Source organism: Cnephaeus nilssonii (assembly GCF_951640355.1).
Source record: "Cnephaeus nilssonii genome assembly, chromosome: 17".
Classification (NCBI taxonomy): domain Eukaryota; kingdom Metazoa; phylum Chordata; class Mammalia; order Chiroptera; family Vespertilionidae; genus Cnephaeus; species Cnephaeus nilssonii.
In genome coordinates this window covers 10,811,208-10,832,495 of record NC_137088.1, presented here as the reverse complement: position 1 = coordinate 10,832,495, position 21,288 = coordinate 10,811,208, and the positions used below count along the sequence as shown (strand labels likewise).

The window sequence follows — 21,288 nt, the reverse complement described above, 5'->3', positions numbered from 1 at the left end:
GAGCCTCCAAATGGAAACCCAAAGGGCTTTGGGCCACTAAAGGTTCATTTTCTGTTGCCAACACCCAGGAATCATTGAACTTTTCCCCTTAGAGACCTCGCTCTTAGCTTCATGTTCCTTGACTTTCTCTTCTGTATACTCCCTCTCCCCCCACCCCCACAATGTTAGATAACATGTGAACAACACAGAAAGGTTTGACTCAATCAATGGGCAGAAGCAGGGAGTCCCAGCTGTGCCCCATTCTCCCTCCAGCTCCATCCCAGTTCAACAATACAGCCATTTCTCACATTTCCTCAATCCTTTCTCTCTAAGGCAAGGTATACCCCTTGGATTCACACCGAAAAAACACCCTCCCCAGAGGTGCTTGACCCATGACTTAGTGGGGTTTCTCTCCAGGGGACAGTCACCCCTGCCAAGCACCTCTCCTATGTCTTACCTCACTGGAAAGGAGTGCTCTGTGCATGTCAAGACTTTTTGTGGCCACCACCCAGCAATCCAAAAGAAAAGCACAGACAGCGCTGGCCAGAGCAGGGAGACCTCTGTCCATCCACCTTGACCTGCATCCCGAACAGGCCTTTCTCACATCTCTGGTGTGAGCCACTACATCCTCATCCCCTCAGCTCATGCATCCCCCATGCCCGCCTCAGGGTGGCCTGTGTGGAAGACAGATGCAAAGCCAGCTGGGAAGGAAGAGCAGAAAGGCTTCCCCAGAGGTGGCCTGATCTGTACACATCGACCCCATGGCGCCGCTCCCGTGGGAGGAGACGGCCTCAGATACACTCCCAGCAGGCAATGGCCATTTCGGCCTCCACATTCTAGTCTCAAGCTAAGAAGCAGCAAGCCCATCAGAGAGTCCATTTGTCCAGTTCTCTTTCATGTCTAAAATAGCCTTGTTTCTAGCAATGTCTGGACCCTACAGGCTGGTTTTAGGAGCAAAGAGCATCGTTTTCTGAATGCCAATAAGGTGTCCATTTATCACCGTCCACTTACGCTTCCTGGTACCGGTTCCATCAGTGAGGATTTCTTGGAATTTTGCTCTGTGACCGCATTGTTCTGAGACCTGCAGGGAGACCGAGATAAATCCAAGTGTGCTTAAGTATCTGTCACTTCACTCTTTCCCCGGAGTCCAACTGGACTCATGGAAGAAAACAGAAACGATGGATTGGTACTATAAAATGCTTTTGCTTCCTTTCTGCAGGGGCAAATCATAATGCATTTCAGCCTCTTGCCATTTTTGCGGTGTTATGCCCTCAAGCTAACATATTCCCACATCGCAAAGCTCGGGCCCACAGGTTGATTTTCTCCCAGGGCTATAGAGCCATTTGCTTTACATTGTCGGGAAGTCGCTGCCTGGCTTCTTTCTAAATCGTTCTGTCTCCTTTAATGGCTTTCAACTGCTCTAGAATATAAAAGGTTTGATGGCTTGGGGAAGGCCATGCTGAAACCAAATTCAAAACACTTTCTGGGAGTTGGCTGACTAGCTTATGAATAGCCTTCCGTTTCATAAAATTAACACAATAGCAACTTTGGTTCAGGAATAGTGAGCTTCAGAGGAGCAGGATGCAGATGACTGGGAGACCCTGTGACATTTCTTATTTCTGATGTGTCGTGAAAGTAAGAATGGCTGAGGAAAATCTTAGAGTTAAGTTTTTTGTAATAAAAGTTAGTCTCTGGAGACTGGTGCTAAAGTGCTCTAGAGCGAACTGGAAGAGGTAGGAAGGGAGCGTTGCCCTCCTCTGATAAGACATACAAAAAATGTTTGAAAAGTGTGACTCTCCATCGAGGCCCCTTAAATTCCTCTCTTATGGAGCCAGGCAGAGAGAAGTGGGGGCGTCTGGCCCTATGAAAGAGGCGATCTGAAAAAGGGACGGTGCCCAAGAGGGAGAACACACCCTCTGAAGTCAGCCAGGCAGACAAGACAGCCGCGATTGGATTCTGAGAACAGCGTCCTGCAAATTCTACCTTCGATGTTCAGACATGGAAATCTCTGTTCCGTTGGCCCAGTGCTGTGACATTGCTCATCTCATGCTATTCCCTCTTTTCTCCAAGACTTCGGACCTGGTGGAGGTTCCTGAAGAAGCCGATGGGCCAGGCGATGGGTACGACCTACGGAAACGCAGCAACAGCGGTGAGTGAGGGAACGGAACATCAGGTCCCGGCGCAAAAGTGAATCGCATTAGCCTGAGTCAGGGGGCAGGGAAAGTCGATGTCCAGTCCCCTCGTTTCTCTGCTCGCCCTGGGATGCAACCTGGGCAAGTGCTCAGCATTCTGGGGAGAAACGGGACATCGTTGCTGGTGGATTTCCGTGATTTGACTATACGGTTCCTTGAGTCCTGTCTCCTGCATTCTCATGCCTTATGGGCTTAACATAATGGGGTTTGGGAGTCACTTCCAGACCTTCTGTTAGTGCATCATTTCCCCCACTGACCTATGTAAGATCAGCAAAGCCACAGAGAAGCTACTCCATGCTGCACCTCAAGTACTCGAACCAGGTGGGTGTGGTGCCAGGGAGGGGAGTAGAGGTCTCACATTTGGCTCCTTCCCAGCAGAGAAAACTAAGTTTCTGGTATGTGCAATCTAGCCAAACATTCTTTTTTTAAAATTTATCTTTATTGTTGAAAGTATTACAGATGTTCTCTTTTCCCCCCACAACCCCCATCCATCCACACCTGTCCCCCCTCCTTCACCACACTATTATTCTTTCATTGCTTATGCCCTGTTACAATGATTTCTAAAATAATTATTAGATGCTAACTACATATATTGCTTGCTAACATTAAGAAAAAGCTGCCAAACTAGAGTTTAAGGAAACATAACCAGCCTCTTATGAATTCATCTTGCCAATGCTCTCTAATGTGAATAATTACTTAATCTCCACTCTGTTATTTAAAAAAAAAAAATTTTATGTAGCATTTACCATCACCTGCAAAGGTACCTAGGTCACCAATGCTGTCCTCAGGTGGCTCATAATCTAGAGAGGCTGCATGTACCGACTTGAGTCATTTACTTGGGTTGAGCGCATCCTCAAGGTGACACCTCCCCCTCCCGACTCTCACAGGAAGTGTGGGGATGTGGCCCTTGGATCGGTTTCCCACCTGACTGTTGCCCTGCCTTTTCCAGACTGGAAACGGTATCCCACAGCTGCTTTGTCAGTGGCTATCTGACAAGGTATCACTTTCACTTCCTCAGTTCTAGGAACTCCCTCCTGTGTGCCCCTGGTCTAGCGAGGACTGTGCCTCTGTGAGTCCCTGAAGGCAGCACATGCTTAGCTTCCCCGTGACTCGCCCCGCTAAATAAGCACCAGCGTTCAGCCCGGGCCCCCTTCCAGGCCTGCTCACATCTGCGAAAGCACACAGCGAGGGTAAGGATTCCTTCGCACCACGTGGGGAAAACTGCGCTTCAGGCCAATGCAAACATGCACTGAGCACTTAGCAGAGCCATTGGAGAGACAAATTAAAGAGTGTGACGGCCAGGGGACCCTCACAACAAGCAGAGACACGGCAGGGCCATCCAGCCCAAGTCTGTCCAGCATCACAGGTTCAGCAACTGAATTTGGACAACAACCCTAAGTCCTTAAGCATCTGCAGAACAAACTCACAAGAGACTGGTGTATAAACCAGATGTGCCTGCATTTTAATGCTTCAGGTCTGATCGGCTGCTCTGCCCCTGAGTCTGACTTCTGCCTGCACCCCTTACCTGACACTTCTCAGCACTTCTCATCACTATCCACCCAGGATACATTTGGTCCTTGACCCCTCCTTGCTCTGGAGACAGACTGCTGGACTTCCCGTGGTGATCACATGGCTATGAAGCAGTGACCTAGCCTCTCTCTGCCTCTATCAGCTCATCTGTAAAATGAGGATAATCCTATCTCCGAATCCATAGGATATTTTTATCTTTAAATGAGATGATGAGTGAAAATACCATGCATGGCCCAGCTGGTGTTGCTCAGTGGTTGAGCGTTGACCTATGAACCAGGAGGTCCTGGTTTGATTCCCAGTCAGGGCACATGCCTGGGTTGCAGGCTCCATCCCCAGTAGGGAGCGTGCAGGAGGCAGCCGGTCAATGATTCTCATCATTGATGTTTCTATCTCCCTCTCCCTTCCTCTCTGAAATCAATTTTTTTTAAAAAACATTTTAAGAAAATTCCATGTATGCATTGATGACTCTGGAACCTCGTTTCCAGCACTAGGCTTCCTTGCTGCCTCCAGACCCCTGAAGCCTACTGGCGATGGCCATCTGAATGTGGAATAGGCATTTTAAGTTAACACTGGACTCTTGATTCCTTCACCCACACTCCCACACCGGCTCTTCCCAGGTTGCCTCTGCTCAGTAAATAGGAACTCTATTCTACTCGTTGATCAGCCCAAACCTTTGGGCATCAGCCTTGACTCCCCATTCTTTTAACACCTCCTATCTGATCTCTCAGCAGGTCTTCTCTGCTGCTCTTCAAAATCTTGCCCAGTATGTGCCCCCCACCTTGCCTCTCTGCCTCAGTCACCCTGGTCCAGCTCTACTGAAGCTGTCATTCGCCCATTCCCTTAACAGTTATGGTCTTTATTTGTCCGGGCGTTTCTTTACTCCAAAAGTGGTCTTCATAGGATTGTATAATGTGAAGGAGTCATCATTCATATAGGAATCATCAATATGAAGTAGGATTGCTCTTAACTAAGTCATCACAAGGTCATCAAGTGTCAGAGATGCAGCCTAGAGCCTCACTACTCCACGCGTGGCCCATGGGCCAGCAGCCTGGGCAGCACTTGAGAGCCTGTTAGAATCTCAGGCTGTTCCAGAACACCTGCAGAATCCGATTTTTTTTTTTAATCCTCACTCAAGGATATTTTTCCGTTGATTTTTTAGAGAGAGTAGAAGAGATAGGGAAACACAGAGTGAAATATCAATGTGAGAGAAACACATTGATTGGTTGCCTCCTGCACGTGCCCTGACCAGGGCCTGGGCTGGGGAGGAGCCTGCAACCGAGGCATGTGCCCTTCCTTGACTGGAATCAAATCCAGGAACCTTTGATCCACAGGCCGATGCTCTATCTACTGAGCCAAACCGGCTAGGACCAGAATCAGAATCTATATGTGAATCTGTGATATGAATCTTGTTAAAGTTTGAGAAGCAGGATTAGAAATCATGGAACAAACCGCTCTTCCCCCTCCCCCGCAAAACACACAACACATCCTGTTATATAAAGAAACTAAGGCACTGAGTAATACACTCAAAGACTCAAAGTTGGTTATTCGCCATCTCTTTTATGTGAAGGGGCATTTTTACCGCCTTATTCAAAGAAATCTGTTAAAAGGACTTAGCAAGCAATAAACCTCTAAAAAGCTTTGGAGATCTATTAGCCATTCCTTTGATCAGCAGTAGCTTTCTTTACAATGCACCCTAGGAAGCAGAAGAGATTAATTATGCAGCAGTTTGCTTCAGAACATTTTCTTTGATTTGATTTAATCCCCTGTCCATGCAGTTTGAGAAACAACATAGAGAAAACACCCTGCTTATGGGGTCCCAGGTCCCCCCAGTCTTCTCACCGTCATGGCGAGGACGGTGCTGGCTTTGCAGAAGCAGCGCCTGGGCTTCCAGTCACAAGCAGTTCTGCATCACATGTTTCCTTTATGTTCTAAAACATGCACAGTGCACACAGATATTATTTCTGCCCAGCCAGGCAGCATGTCAAATCCTGGAGGACTATTTTTTAAGATATATTTTTAATGATTTCAGAGAGGAAGGGAGAGGGAGAGAGAGATACAAACATTAATCATGAGAGAGAATCATTGATTGATTGCCTCCTGCACGCCCCCTACTGGGGATCAAGCCCACAACCAGGGTAGGTGCCCTGTCTAGGAATCAACTGTGACCTCCTGGTTCATAGGTCGCCACTCAACCACTAAGCCACACCAGTCAGGCCTGGAGGAATATTTCTAAAGCCACCTTAGAAGAGAGTACATGCCCTAACTGGTTTGGCTCAGTGGATCGAGCGTCAACCTGCGGACTGAAAGGTCCCAGGTTCGATTCTGGTCAAGGGCATATACCTCGGTTGCGGGCACATCCCCAGTAGAGGGTGTGCAGGAGGCAGCTGATTGATGTTTCTCTTTCATCGATGTTTCTAACTCTCTCTCCCTCTCCCTTCCTCTGTAAAAAATTCAATAAAATATATATTTTTTTAAAGAATAAGAAGAGGGTACAATTCATGCTCATTTCTTTACTGGTAAGAGTTCAGTCTGCATTTTCTTTAGAGAAGATCTTGGGCAGGTCTGAGCGTTTCTGGTTGTTGTTTTCAACACTACTGCTGAAATGTAGACGGGAAGCATTGCTGGTCTTCACCTTTGCTTTAACTGCCAGCGACTCCACTGGAAGCAAGGTAATGAGCAAAGTGTGAAGAAAAAACTAGGCTGCATATTTCAGCATGAAATGCCAAATAATGATGTTCCTGGCTGCCTTCAATAATTGCATTTCAGTCTTACTAGATGTGATCATAACTTTCCTGGAAGAGAAGCAGAGGAAAAAGAACATAAGCAAGACAGATTCCTAGAACTATTCTTTTAAAAGGGTTGGGTGATCACATTCACTTGAGGATATTACAAAGCTGAATAGTACCTTGTGTTGCACTAAAGCAAAGAAATTCTGCCCAGGAAGAAAAATGGCAAGCTCGTGTTTGTGAAATTGATGCTTGCCTTTAGTAGGCACTGGTTCTATCTCTCAAATTTTGAGTTGTCACAAAAAAAAAAAAAAAAGGAAGCAAATCTTTTAATGGCTCTGTTGGCAGATGCCCCTGGTTCTGGTCCCCCTCCAGTGGACAATTCCCAAATTACAAATGCAAATATTAGGGTGTGTTTTTTGCAACACATAATTAGTATCCAGATCATTTGCAATAACATGAATGGACCTAGAGGGTATTATGCTAAGTGAAATAAATCAGACACAGAAAGACAATGCCATCGGATTTTACTTATATGTGGAATCTATAAAACACACAAAACAAAATAGAAACAAACTCATAGATACAGAGAACAAATTGATGGTTGCCAAGGTGAAGGGATTAACAAAATAGTAGTTATAAAAACAGTCACAAGGATATAAAGTACAGCAGAGGGAATATAGTCAATAATATTGTAATAACTGTGTATGATGTCAGATGGGTGCTAGACTTATCAGGGTGATCATTTCAAAAGTTATATAAATGTCTAATCACTGTGCTATACACCTGAAATTATATACTATTGTATGTCAACTGTAGTTGAAAAAAGAATTTAAATTTTAAGTTACTATAGGCAAATATTAAGCAACAGAAAGTTTATAGCTATATTAATTGGGGGTGGACTTTAACACCCCCCAAAAAAGAAGCATCACTAGAGAATAGTATCATTACATGGTCAAGCGCACTTCACCAGAAGATATAAATTCTAAACTTCCGTCCACCTAATGTGTAGCCTTTAAATTACAGAAACTCAAAAAGGAATTGATAGAACTATTAGGAAAATTGGCATTCCCCTTCATAGTGAGGGATTTTAACACACCTTTCAATCATTGTCAAGTTGGATAGACAAAAAAAATTAGTATAGGCATAGAGGAAATGAGGACACATTTGACAATTCTAATTGACTTAAAAAAGACACTCAATCTCACAAATGGACAATTCACATTCTTTTTAAGAACACTTGGAACAATTATAAAAATTGATCATATGGTAGGCCACAAGCAAGCTTCATAAATTAATATTATATAGAACACATCTTTCTGACAACCAAAAAATCAATAGTCAAAACATAAGTAGGAAAACCTATAATTTGAGAAATTAAAATAAACTTTTTAAAAGCTCGTGTATTAAAAAAGAAATGAAAATTGGAATATATTTAAAACTAAGTAATAGGGAAAACACTACATATCAAAACTGTGGAATGTAGCTAAAGTTGTAACTATTTACCTTTGAAACTATTCAATTAAAAAATAAGAAATGCTAAAAAATAATCATCTAAGCATTATATTTAAGAAGTCAGAAAAAATAGAATAGAGCCCATGAAAGAAAGGCAAATAAAGATTAGAGCAGAAATGATTAAATGACAAAGATAGATCATAAATCCTATGAGTGGTTCTTAAAAAATTAAATGCATAAAATTTAACAATTTTTAAGAATAAAATAGAGATATAAAACAAAAGGCAATAACAAAAAGAATGAATATAACAGAGATCAAAAGGAAAATAAAAGAATCTCATGGCCAACTTCATGCCAATACATTTTAAAACTATTTTTAAATAGGCAAATACCAAGAGAAATGCCATTGAGCAAAGTCTGACTCAAGAAGCAATAGAAGTAGAAACCTTGGATTTGCTTCTAATCATGATAGAAATGGAATCAATATTTCAAATGTTTGCACTATGAAAAGACCAGGCCCAGTCAACTTTGTAAGTAAATGCTACCAAACATTTAAGGAAAAGAGAGTTTCTGTATTACATAAGCTCATCCTGGACAACAAAAAAGTGGCAAGGAGGAAGGACAGCAGCATTGTCTAACTTAGTTTATGAGGCTAATATAAACCTGACCTTAAAAATCAACAAAGACAGTAGGAGAAAGGAGAATCACAGGCTAGTCTCCCTCTTGAACATGGAAGCAGAAATCTGAAACAAAATCTTAGTTAACTGAATCCAATCATGTATTTTTAAAAGACAATGCATAATTACCTGGTTGGACTTATTCCAGGGATGCAAATTTGGGTCAATGTCAGATAAGCCAATAATGTAACTGGCTGCATTATCAGGTTAAAGATAAAAATAATCATCTCATTAGAAAACACAGTAGTGAACATGGGCCTCACAGGACTCAAAAGCAAAAAAGAAAGACAGAATATAGAAAAGGAACAGAAAAAAGTCTTTTGGGGATGTGGCAAAACTAAAGATTCATTTTGCATCTATAACACCAGGAAATATTGCTAGGTGAAATAAATCATATGGAAAAGGATAAGAACCATATGACTACACTCATATCTATACTAATAAAAGAGTAATATGCTAATTAGACCGGGTGACCGGACATCTTCTGGACGTCCAACTTCCTTCCAGACAAAGCCACAGTGGTGGGGGCCGAGGCAGAGGAGGTTAGGGGCGATCAGGCGGGCAGGGGAGGGCAGTTGAGGGTGATCAGCTGGCAGGGGAGGGCAGTTGGGAGCCATTAGGCTAGCAGGGGAGCGGTTAGGTGGCGATCAGGCCGGCAGACAGACAAGCAGTTAGGAGCCAGTGGTCCCAGATTGCAAGAGGGATGTCCAACTGCTGCTGCCCTGCAGGATGGGGCCTAAACTGGCAGTCGGACATCCTCCGAGGGGTCCCGGATTGGAGAGGGTGCAGGCCGGGCTGAGGGACTCCCCCTACCCCTCTCCCCGCCATGCATGAATTTTGTGCACCGGGCCACTAGTGTAGGCTATAAAACAGAAAGCAACAAACTCAGAGACACAGATAACAGTATGGTGGTGACCTGAGGGAAAGTGTGTGGGGTTGGGGGCAGGATGAAGATGGTAAAGAAGGTCAAATATATGGTGACAGAAGGAGACTAGACTTTGGATGGTGAGCACACAGTACAATATACAGATGATGTAGTATAGAAATGTACAATTGAAACTTATATAATGTTATTAACCAATGTTACCCCAATTAATTTAATTTTTAAAATATGCCTGCATCAGGGATATATTCTTTGAATACTTGTTCTGAATGAAATTAGCAATCAAATTATTTTTAATTAAATAAATTTAAAGCAGCAAACATAGAAGTTGTATGATATATTTTTGGTAAATAGACTTGATTCTGAAAGGAATGGGTTTTATTTATTAATTTTTTTATCCTCACTCAAGGATATTTTTCCCATTGATTTTTTAGAGAGTAGAAGACAGGCAGGAGAGGGAAGAGAGAGAGAGAAACATAGATGTGAAAGAGACATATTGATTGGTTGCCTCCCGCACGTGCCTGACAGCGCCCCTACCAGAGCCAGAGCCTACAGCCGAGGTACATGCCCTTGACCGGAAATCAAACCCAAGACCCCCGGTTCCACAGGCCAATGCTCTAACCACTGAGCTAAATTGGCCAGGGCAAGGAATGGGTTTTAAAAATCATTTTGGCACTGTTCAGTTCTGCTTGCAACAATATAGCTAAAAACACATTTGGGGTCACTTCAAGTGATTTTTAATGTAGTTCGCAAAAATGATACACATTTCAAACCAGATACTTAAGGGATACTCAATAAAAAGCTAAAATAATGTGGAATTACAAAACTGTAAATGCCATGCAAACTGTTCATTGCATATGTACCTTATGTACTTCCCTTTTTAGCTCCAATCAAGAATTACCTAGGAAGATTCTCTTTGTGTGTTCTCATTCCATAATTGAATATTCTTTTAGAAGTTTCCAGTTTCCTACTTAGGGAATCAAATATTTACACCAAGACTTTAGGTAATCACATTATATCAACTGGCCTCTACTCGTTTTCAACTGTTGAGTGGCCAAATATTGAGGCAGACAAGGCCCATAGGTTTGGGCCTCCCTTTCCCACTTACCGACAAACCCGAGCTCCTCCGGCCAGTGCATATTGGCCTCCTAGGGATGGTGGGATCGCGTCCACAGGCTCTGGAACGATAAGTTGGAGAAGAGATGTTTACTCAGCATCGGCCCATTTACAGGGGCTCTTGTTCTGAAGCGTGTTTGCTACACCAGTTACTGCGTCCCTCTAAAGGACAGTGGGGATGCACTGACTGAAACAGGGGCAGAGCTCTCTGTGGTGTGTGTCCCTTCCTCTACGGAGATTGCCCCAATAATCTGAAGGGAGACCAAAGGGAAGAATAAAGCAGCCATGTGTTACGTTTAAATGTGGAGTCTTCTCAAGGGTGGGTTAATTTAGACACCGTAACTGTATTCGATAAGCTTGGAAACATTCGCCACATTTGTGTTTAAGGAGGAGACACGCAGTGAGAATAAGGCCATCCCGTTAACGGGTCACCAGGGTAGACTCGGCTCATGGAACGGGCCATGGCAGAGCCCTCACAGCCACCAGGGACCTCCCACGGCTGTGCAATGGACAGCGGAAACCCCTGCCCATTTTCAGAGCCTTGTTCTCATCAAAGGCCACAAAGTGGCTGCTTAAAAATGCAAAAGGAAGAGAATTCTGCATCCCAAGAACAAACCAAATGAGAAACCACACTTTTATGCTTTAATCCGAATAATTGCCTCGGTGCATTGACAATAAGAGATCAAGGAACTATTTTGAAATTTAAAACACTTTAATCTGAAAAATAAAATGTAGATATCATTAACAAACTAGAAACAAGATATCGACAATAGATCAGAAAAACCCGCTATTTAGAAAAGGCAATTCGTATACAATTAAATCGGGCCCTACATCACCCTCCATCCCCTAACAAGTGATTTGATGCATGTAACAGAGACGCAGGGCGCGGTTTCTGTTCACGGGAAGAGCACTGCCAAGGGAGACCCAGTTGTAAACACGCAACTGCCAGGCAAGCGAGAGGATGTGCCAGCTGGAGGCGTGTGGAAGGCTGTGAGTGTGCAGAGCCGGCGGTACCGAGCCCGCCCGGGGAGTCAGGGTGGCATCCCACAGACAACGGGCAAGCTGGGCCACCGAGAACAAGGAAAAGGCAGCAGTGAAATAGACTCCATTACAGGGAGTCAGAAACCACAGTTTTCAATCACGTTTCCAAAACACGGTGACTGGATCCATAAAGCTCCCGCTTTCCCTTGTCTCCTCAGTGTTTACGTATCCAGAAAACGGCACGGACGACTTCAGAGACCAAGCGAAGAACATAAACCACCAGGTATTTATGGACGTCGCAAAGGCAGTTTTTGTTTCCACATATATGTTACACACAAGTAGATACAGACTCTCCAGTGTGTAAATTATACAATTACACAATATAGTGGCTGTATTTTATAGTACATAAGTATATATTTATCATATTTTTATATTCATTTGCATATAATTAGCATAGAATCCATAGAATAGAATAAATCGATAGAATCAATAGAATAAAATAAAAGATACTTGAGCTTTGGATAGCAGAGTGAATCAAATAAAAAGGATATAGTTGTGCACAACTTTTGTTTGTTTTATAGATAGCATATATTTATTACATAATGTATTAAAATATAGTATAGAATTATATATTATATAATACATAATATGTATATACATATGTGTATATGTTATATAGTTATGTTATATATTATATAATTTTTAATTTATTATATGTATTATAAAGTGTAAGCATTTGTATAGCATTCATATTTAATTGGTTAATAATAGTAGCTAATCTATCTATATAAAAGCTTAAGCGACTGTAGTAACTGAACGAATGACCGAACAGGCTGTGTGGGGCGACAAGGCTGGCAGGGGAGTTAGTGAGGGCCAACCGAACGACTGAGCAGCAGGCTGCATGGGGCGACCAGGCCGGCAGTGGAGGCAGTTGGGGGCGATCAGGCCAGCAGGCAGAGGCAGTTAGGGGTGATCAGGCCGGCAGGGGGGCAGGTAGGGGCAACCAGGCAGGCAGACAAGTGAGCGGTTAGAAGCCAGTGGTCCAGGATTGTGAGAGGGATGTCCGACTGCTGGTTTAGGCCCGATCCCCGGGATCGGGCCTAAACCAGCAGTCGGACATCCCCTGAGGGGTCCTGGGGATTGGAGAGGGTGCAGGCTGGGCTGAGGGGACCCTCCTCCCCCAACCATGCACAAATTTCGTGCACCAGGCCTCTAGTATTTATATAACACAATACTCTTTATAGTCTACAAATTGGGGATAACAATAAAATCTACCTCACAGGGCTGTTGTGAGGATCCAGTATGCTAATGCATGTAACCACACTGCCTGGCACACAGTACACTATCAAAACAGTAGTTCTTATTATCATTATTGCAAGGCTTCACAGCCAATAGATGGTGATCCCATGAAATAACCAAAAACTGTCTGATAGCAAAATCTGTGCTTTCTTCACAGAAAGAATGAACTAATTGCCATGTATATATACCTGGTTCCCTTGGATACTTGAAACACCAAATTTTAGGCTTACTGAAAAGAAGTCAATTTTATGGATCACTTCGCAAATTATATAAATGTCTAACTACTATGCTGTACACCTGAAACTAATATAATATTGAATGTTAACTGTAATTGAAAAATAATTTTTTTAAAAAAAACTGAATTTTAGGAAGTGAAAGTTTTTTTACTCCTATTCACATGTCCCTCTTTCTACAGAGAGAATATTCTCATTCCTGGGGCCAATCCTGTATCACTTTTCATGAACAACTATATAAAAAATATTATTTTAAGAAAATTGTAGTATTTCTCTTTTTTTAATGTTTTTATTAATTTTTAGAGAGAAATGGAGGAAGAGGGAGAGAGAGATAGAAACATGGATGAGAGAGACACATCATGGATCAGCTGCCACCTGCACACCCCCTACTGGGGATCGAGCCCACAACCCAAGCATGTGCCCAGACTGGGAATTGAACCAGTGACCTCTTGGTTCCACCTCTTAGCCTCACCAGCCGGGAAAAAATTATAGTATTTCTGACAAAGACCTCCACATAATTGTTTTCAAATGGTTTGCAATAAGATCAATCTCAGCTAAGAAATTAAAAAATAAACCAATGGTTGAAACAGCCTTTAATAACGGTTAGCTATTTTAACACTTAAGAGCCATACACGGAATTACTTTGCATTCACTTCACCATTTCCTTTTTTGTTTTGTTTTGTTTTCCTTGCTTCTCTCCATTTCTTCCTCCTTCCTTCTCTGATTTGTCTTCATTTCCTCTTTCAGGGACCTCTTTCCAAAGACCCATTACAGATGAACACCTATGTTGCCTTGTACAAATTTGTACCACAGGAGAATGAAGATTTGGAAATGAGGTAAAAGCATTTTTTTTTACAGAAAAGAAAAAAGCAAGAATGAAAGAAAGAATAAATCATTCAATTTGTGTTACCTCCGGGAGATTTAGAGCAATTCTCAAACGTTAGTGCGCATTGCAACCACCTGCAAGGCTGGTTCCAGCGGATTGCTGGGCCAGTGGCAGCTTCTGAGTCAGCAGGTTGGGGGCGGGGCTTGAGAATTTCTAGTATTTCTAACTGGTCTGCCGGTGACTACGCTGCTGCTGACCCAGGGCCACACCTCAAGAAGCTCGGTTTTAGCACCTTGCCAACAGAACTGCTAATGGGGGTTTTCATGAAAGTTGCGCATCAGATGCACTTGGCATCCTGTGACGTCCCCAGGGAATCAAAAAACTTGTATTTCATCCCCAAATGAGCATTGATTGAAGAATCAAACTAAAGCCATTTGTTTCTCCTGCTGGAGACTGGCACCTCTGCCTGGCTCACAAGGATCCATCCCGCTTATGGTAACTGACACTTGGGGACGGGAAGGTGAGCTTTGGGAATCTTTCTCGTGACCCCAGTTTTTGTTCCTTGTGCTTCAGTGTGGAGTCAGTCCTCTGCTCACGTCCTGTTTATTGCGTGACCTGAAGCACTTTGTAAACATCTTAGGCATAAAAGAATAAGGATGACCTCTTCCCCCTACCATACCTGTGAGGGTGAAGTGAGTCGTGCATACGGCATATAGCATGGTGCCCGGTCATTGCGGACACTCAGTAACTGGTAGTTATTCCAATCTGTATAATATGGTGTGTGCACTGGCCTGTCCCCAAGGAAAGGCTTTGCTCCCCTCCTCCTTCTCCCCTAAAACGTAAGTCATCTGGGGAGAAGGCTTTGGTGTTCCCCAATCCCAGAGCAGGGGAGAAAGGGCTGCTTTTCTCATCCAATGGGCCCTGGTACATTGGTTCTTTCCAAGTCCAAAGAGAATGGAGAGATGTTAACACTAAAAACTACTGAAATGTCAGTCTTAGTGAAATCGCCTCCATTTGGGATGGACTCCCCTTGCCTGAATGCCATGCAGACCAAGTCACAGTCATGTCATTCCCCTTAGATGGCATCCAGAGGGCCCTGTCCCTCCGCCCTGGGCTATGTGGGCTTCTCTCCGTCCTCGGCTTGTGTCACGTCCCAGGAATAGTCCCTGTGCCCTTGCCTGAATGTGGTTTCCCACCTCAGTGGGAATCAGCCGCTCCTCTTCCTCTTCCCCAAAGCCCCTCCAAAGGACAGAGCTGCCAAAAAGGCTCCAGTTAGACCCTGTCTCCCTGGTTCCATAGGCCATTGGGTCAACTCCAGCAGCCCCCAGGTGCAGCATTCAGCGAGACTCCACAGCAGATGGGCGTATCCCGCCGGAGTCTGGTACCTCCTGGCTCACACTGAGGTCAGCTGTGTTCGGTGTCCGCCCTGGTCTGCTCCCAGTCATTCTTGGGCCTTTGCAGAGCACAGTTCAGGGCCCGGATCTTGGCTCCTTAGATTCCTGCAGACGTTTAGGCTCTGAGTTTTCTCCACCATTGGGTAGGAATTGCCACACTGACGTCACTGGCTGGAGTTGTGAACACCACCTGAACTCTCTGGCATGGGTGCAGGAGGAGAGATGGCATTTTGTCAAGTACAGGCCTATTCTAGCGGGGACATAACAAGTCCTGAAGGTTAGAGACCCCTAGGATTCGTCACTGGGGTGGTACCTGCCCTTCAGCGAATGGTCCCCAATGGACTACCTGCTGATGAAGACAAGGATGACATATTTACTTTGCAATAAATACAGCATATTTTGTTCTTCTTGAGATTGTCATTTTGGGTATCTAAAATTTTAAATTTAACAACTTCTTATCGTGTGGGTCCCACCAGTTTATATTAGAAAATTATCTGAAGCCATCAGATTTAAAAAAAAAAAAAACTAAAAAAAAAAAAAAAAAAAAAACACAATTCCTGATAAATATAGAATGTTACTGAGGAATGTCGTCTAGCTGCCCAGCGGTGGTCAGGCAGACGCTGATGTGACATGTCATAACTTTCCGTGCTTATTTTAGTGGGTTGCAGGCCTTTAACAGCCAGATTGTCTGGTCACGAACCAAACGTTTACAGCCCTCTGCGAGGCACACAGGACCGTTCATTCCCAGGAGGGAAATGTCTGCATTACACCGACTACAAGAATAGAGTGATAAATCAGACTTACTTTTTTTTTTCCTTTTGCCAAGAGATTCTAGGTTCCCATTTTAAAAGCCAGGCGCTTGATTTATAATGGGTGAGGCTATGCTTTGGGGATTTCGTGTAATTCCGTGAATGAACCGGAGCTTTGTGAATTATCGTTTTCTCCTTAAGCCATAAAGTAGAAAAACAAATTCTGTTTAACAAAATAACCATTCTCATCCACCTGCATTCTGATCCAGGGGGCACGCTGGGTATTGTCCTCCGGAAAGAGAACAAAAGAAGCGAGAGTACAGGGAATGTTAGGAGTGTGAGCTTGACGGCAAAGAAGGCCCAACAGTCAGAGATCACTTCCGCAGCATTTGTCATGTGCCTGCTCAATAGTAAGGAAAGCCTTTTCTGCCAACAGCTAGCAGTCCAGATCTCCATGCCGACTTCCAGTTGCATATCCCTTACCTGCCTACCCTGGGAGTGGATGGCAAGAGCAGCTCCTCCCTCCCTCCCCCACTCCCACAAACCTGCTCCTTATGGTGAGTGACATCACCATCTGCCCAGGCTTCCAGCCACCAGAGACCTCTCTTTCCCTGCATTCAGTTGAGTACACTGTTTCTTCTCTGTTCTCTCCTTCCTGGGGTGACTGAGTATTTAATGAGGTAATTTCCAATAAAAGCTAGGATTTCATTCCCAGTACAAAGCAAGGTGCACACTATAGTTTAGATGCCTTCTGTTCATAATTTGCATCTTTTCACAATAGGTTTCATTTCCTAGTTTTCTGAACAACCTCATTAACACAACCCTAACACAGTCAAAGACTCTGGCTGGCCATTGAGCACAACCAGTGAGACTTTCTCTTACTGGCCCAGTGATAAGGAGGCTGTGATACCCTGTCCCTCATCTTCTGAGCAGGTTTTGCAGTTGCTGGTGTGACATGTCATAGGTATGGAATTTTACCCCTGACATGAAAGATACGATGCCATCGTGTCTGAGACCTCCAGTTCATGGCTGAGAATTTGTTGTCTCCTAACATTAATGAGCCACCCAGGTTCCTCTGAGTGGAAGGAGCTTGTGTAGTAAGTAGATAACCTTCTGTAATTAAGGGTCTTAGACAATGTCTACCAATAACCCTTATTATCAAGCTTTATAAAGAGCTGGGGAAATGGCATTTTATGGACTGCCAGCCTAATTCATGAGCAAAATTCTTTAAAATGCTACTTGAAATACAAACTGGAGAACCCCATTCTCATCAGTATTGACATCATTATCATCCCATACTGCCTCGTGCCGAATCATCCTCTTGGCCAAGTGGGTGGGTATGTGAGTGATATACTTGCCTATGAACATCCGTTCCCACACACTCACAGTCAGATCTGCATGAACACACACACACATTCATGTGCACACATTCATACACACACATCATGAGCGCGAGCTTGATAATACGTGCTTAGCTTTTTAAAGAAATTAAATCCTGCCCAGCCAGCGTGGCTCAGTGGTTGAGCATCAACCTATGAACCAGGAAGTCATCGTTCGATTCCTGGTCAAGGGCACAAGTCTGGGTTGCGGGCTCAATCCCCAGTGTGGGGCGTGCAGGAGGCAGCCAATCAATGATTCTCTCTCATCATTTATGTTTCTTATCTCTCTCTCCCTCTCCCTTCCTCTCTGAGATCAATAAAAATATATATATATTTTTTTTAAATAAGAAAGTTTTGCCCTCCATATGTAAAGTAACTGGTCCCATTATCCTCACTGCTTTTGGGGTCAGAAGTCTAAAAACAGAGTCTTAGAGCCACTGCTTGTTATTCACACCAACACACTTTTTAAAAACCAATAAGAATTACTTTTATGGCTTTGCTGAGTTGATATATCACGTAAGCAATCAGCAGATGTAAATAACTCCAAGTCAACACAAACCCCTACACATCTTAAGAACTCTGAAATAAAGGATCAAGAGTAAATAAAAGACTTAAAGATTCCAATGCATATTTCAGTGGCCCTATAATGCCTCTTCCAAAGAACGCATTTTGGCTTCCCACATCTAAGTCATTTTCATTTTTATTAGTTCTCCCCAAACAGATTTATATGATAATGACCATGTTTCATAGAGGGGAGGGGGGAGGGGGGAGGGGGGAGGGAGCGGGGAATGAGACAGAAAGAGGGGGAAAAAACGCTTAGGAGCCAAGAGAGGGAAAGCAGGAACTGCTTTTCCAAGTTTATTCAATTCTAAGAAAGACACAAATTAATTGCCACTTCAGTGTGTCAGAACACCTACATCGGGGGAAGGGAGGGCGCTTCAAAGAGAAACCTGTCTTCTTCTGGGACCCCAAATAAGGATTGAGATCCTTGAGTCACCAGACTCTTTCCTGGCAGCCTGGGCCTCAGATTTTTCCATGGGCGCGTCTGAATGAAACCAGGCAGCTATTTGTCTCATTAGCTAATATTCGTCAGAAGCTCTGGAGATGGGATGGCCTGAATTCATCTCATTCCGATTTTTTCAAAGCACCTTAAAACTGACTTTAACCCATGCATGGCTGTTTCCAGGACTTGTTTCATCTATCCTCCACTCTGTCACGTCACATCGTGAGTGAGCGTCTACCCTTACCCTCTGCTGGAGGAACAATTCACAGGCCCTGTGCTCAGAAAGCTCAAGCGGGCAAGGGCTGGGGTGGGTGGCAGAAGAGTAGATAAGACGGTGCACTTCAGTGTGGGGTCTTGTGGGTGGGGAGGCACCCAAGCAGCCTTGGGAAATCAAGGAAGACTGCAAGGAGGTGGCATCACAGCCATGCTAGGGCTTCCGCTCGTTAGTGCGCAGTCATTCTCTCTTTACCGCAAGGAAAGGATAAGGGAAGAATAGCTCAAATAACAGTCCAAGAGAATTACTTTAAAAGTCACCAAAGGGGGGGGGGGGGTGCAAATGCAAAGTTCATTACAAAAACAGGTGGTGCACAATCATTGCCGGTTCAGGGGCGTATTTATTTAGATAATTGCATTCATTCTGAAAAGACTGTCTTAAAATTCAGTGAAGCTTAGTGAATGGACACTTAGCTGTTTAGTTCAGATTTAAATGAGACGACTTATAGGTCTTTACATATTGGGGTGGGGGTGGGATAAGGTGGGAGAACTAGAACCCAGAACTCACAGATAGAAAGTAGAGTCAGGGCTGCAACCCAGGGAGGCAGACTTGGGGTCCAACTCGTCTTTCTTATCCCTAACTTTCCATCCTACATTGTTGTGGTAGGATTCCTCTGTGATGAGGGTGCCGATTATATGTCAATCAGCAGATTCGGACAGTGTATTAAGGTACCCCGTGTCTTCTTACAAGTCTATTGGGATTGTTACGCTTGTTTTTAAGACCAGGAAGTTAGTTATCTATAGAATGTGTTCACGAAAAGTCACTCCTGTTCAAGGATAATTTTTTTAATTAAGATGAAATCATGACTCTTATACAAATATAAAATGAACACATGTCAAAGTTGTTTTTAGACTCATTCATTAATGAGAGAACCAGTAATATGTCACATCTGGTTCAAAGGAGAATTCAAGCATCACACATATGCAGGTGATCCAGGGTGCTAATGTGAATTTGCAAAGACATGCAACGCTGGTCAGTATTCACAGGGTAATCATTGATTACACTCCACCAGACACGATTCACATGCATGTCTATGGACAGACAAGAGTCATTGGCATCATCATCAGTTTTGTACAACTTGCAGAAATGAGGAATAATAGCTCGAAGATATTGAAGGTGGCGGGGAGGGGGGGGGGGGGATGACTTGGGAGGGTGAGCTAGACACCCAGATCAGCAATCTTTTTCGCCCATTTCGAAGTCTTTCACAATTTTTTCTGACAGCCCCTCTGTTGGGTTACCCAAGCAAGTAGTATTTTACAGAGGAGAAAACTATGGTTGGGATGCTCATACTTGTTAACCAGCCATAGAACCTGCTGGAGAATATTATTAAAATAGAGATTCCTGGGCTCCATCCAAGCCTAAAGAGTCAAATCCCATTTGGAACTATGTATGTTAAATGTTTCTCTAGATTCTGATTATCCTCCAGATTTTAGAACAACTGATCCAAAAATACACAGTGGGCCAGTGGCAGACCCAAAACCAGAATGCAGGTTTCCTGAGTCTCAGGCCTGAGGTTCAGTACACTCATTGGATTTTTGGCTTGTAACTCACGTGATGATGTCCTTCCCTGTGTAAGGCCTTTTGCACCTGCCATAAAACAAGAGGAGAGCCCTTAAGACAGAGTAAGACAGAATAAGACTCCCTTGGTGTCTCATTTCCATTCTCTAAGTACATTACTGCTTGGCAAATGCATCAACGTAATTAAAACTAAATGTAATTCTAATGCACCAATTTGATTTAAAAATAATCTTCACAGTCACCAGGACATCAAAATGCAATTAGGGCTATTTGAGGAAAGTCTCTGATGCATTTTATGCTCTGATGCTGCACTGTGTCAAGAAACCCAGATCTTCCCGAATGTCACTAATGTGTTTAGCAGCCTCCCTCTCACTCAAATGCCTCTTCCGATTAGGTTCTGGGGAGCGTGATCCATGACAGTTCAGGAACATTCGCCAAATCCCAGCCAAACGGCCCTCTCGCTGAAAGCTTTTTCTCTGAGCTGGTCCATGAACTTGGGAAAGTGCAGGCAGTCTTATGGATACCAGGCTTCAGACAAAATCAAATTGCATCGTTCCGGAGTTCCTTGTTACCTACCCGTGTTTCTCAGACTGTAAGAGGCTCTGGACCAGGATGATGGAAAATGAGAAATGGGTCTAGCAAAAAAAAAACACACTAAGCAGCAGATCTAAAATGAATGGAGCCGTTTGGCAGGCTCCCTTTTCTGTTTCCCTTAGCCTGGTTTTTCCAGGACATCTGTTTTGGCTGAGTGACTATGGTTGCTGTAAGGTTCATTTGGGGTTCTTTTTGCCTAATGAATGGGAAGGAGTGAGAAATATTAAAGATATCTCCAAGTGCCTGCAGAGGAAAATGGGCGGTTCTGGTGAGTTCTTGCAAGGCTTGAGTAGAACAAGAGGCAGCTTGCCCTAGTGGAGCTAGTAATGCATTCAAACCCTGCCTACTAGTGGTGAAGTCCCCCTAAAGCTCCTTTCTCATGTGGCAACGCAACATGTCATGCCCACTTCACTCAGTGAACATCGCTGTCGCCCTCCAGGCTCTGTAGCTGTCCTCCTCAATCTGTTCAGTCTCTTTACT

The 21,288-nt window shown here is 43.8% G+C and overlaps 1 protein-coding gene across 2 annotated transcripts in view; it reads left to right on the top strand.

The window, feature by feature from the left end:
• Positions 1-21,288, top strand: part of STAC (SH3 and cysteine rich domain) — a 103,980-nt gene that overhangs the window by 62,940 nt on the left and 19,752 nt on the right. For both annotated transcript variants that reach the window (XM_079795495.1, XM_079795494.1), the window contains exons 6-8: positions 2,050-2,128; positions 11,758-11,822; positions 13,819-13,907. In XM_079795495.1, the coding sequence (XP_079651621.1) occupies positions 2,050-2,128; positions 11,758-11,822; positions 13,819-13,907 (233 nt within the window). The remainder of the gene's footprint in view (positions 1-2,049; positions 2,129-11,757; positions 11,823-13,818; positions 13,908-21,288) is intronic.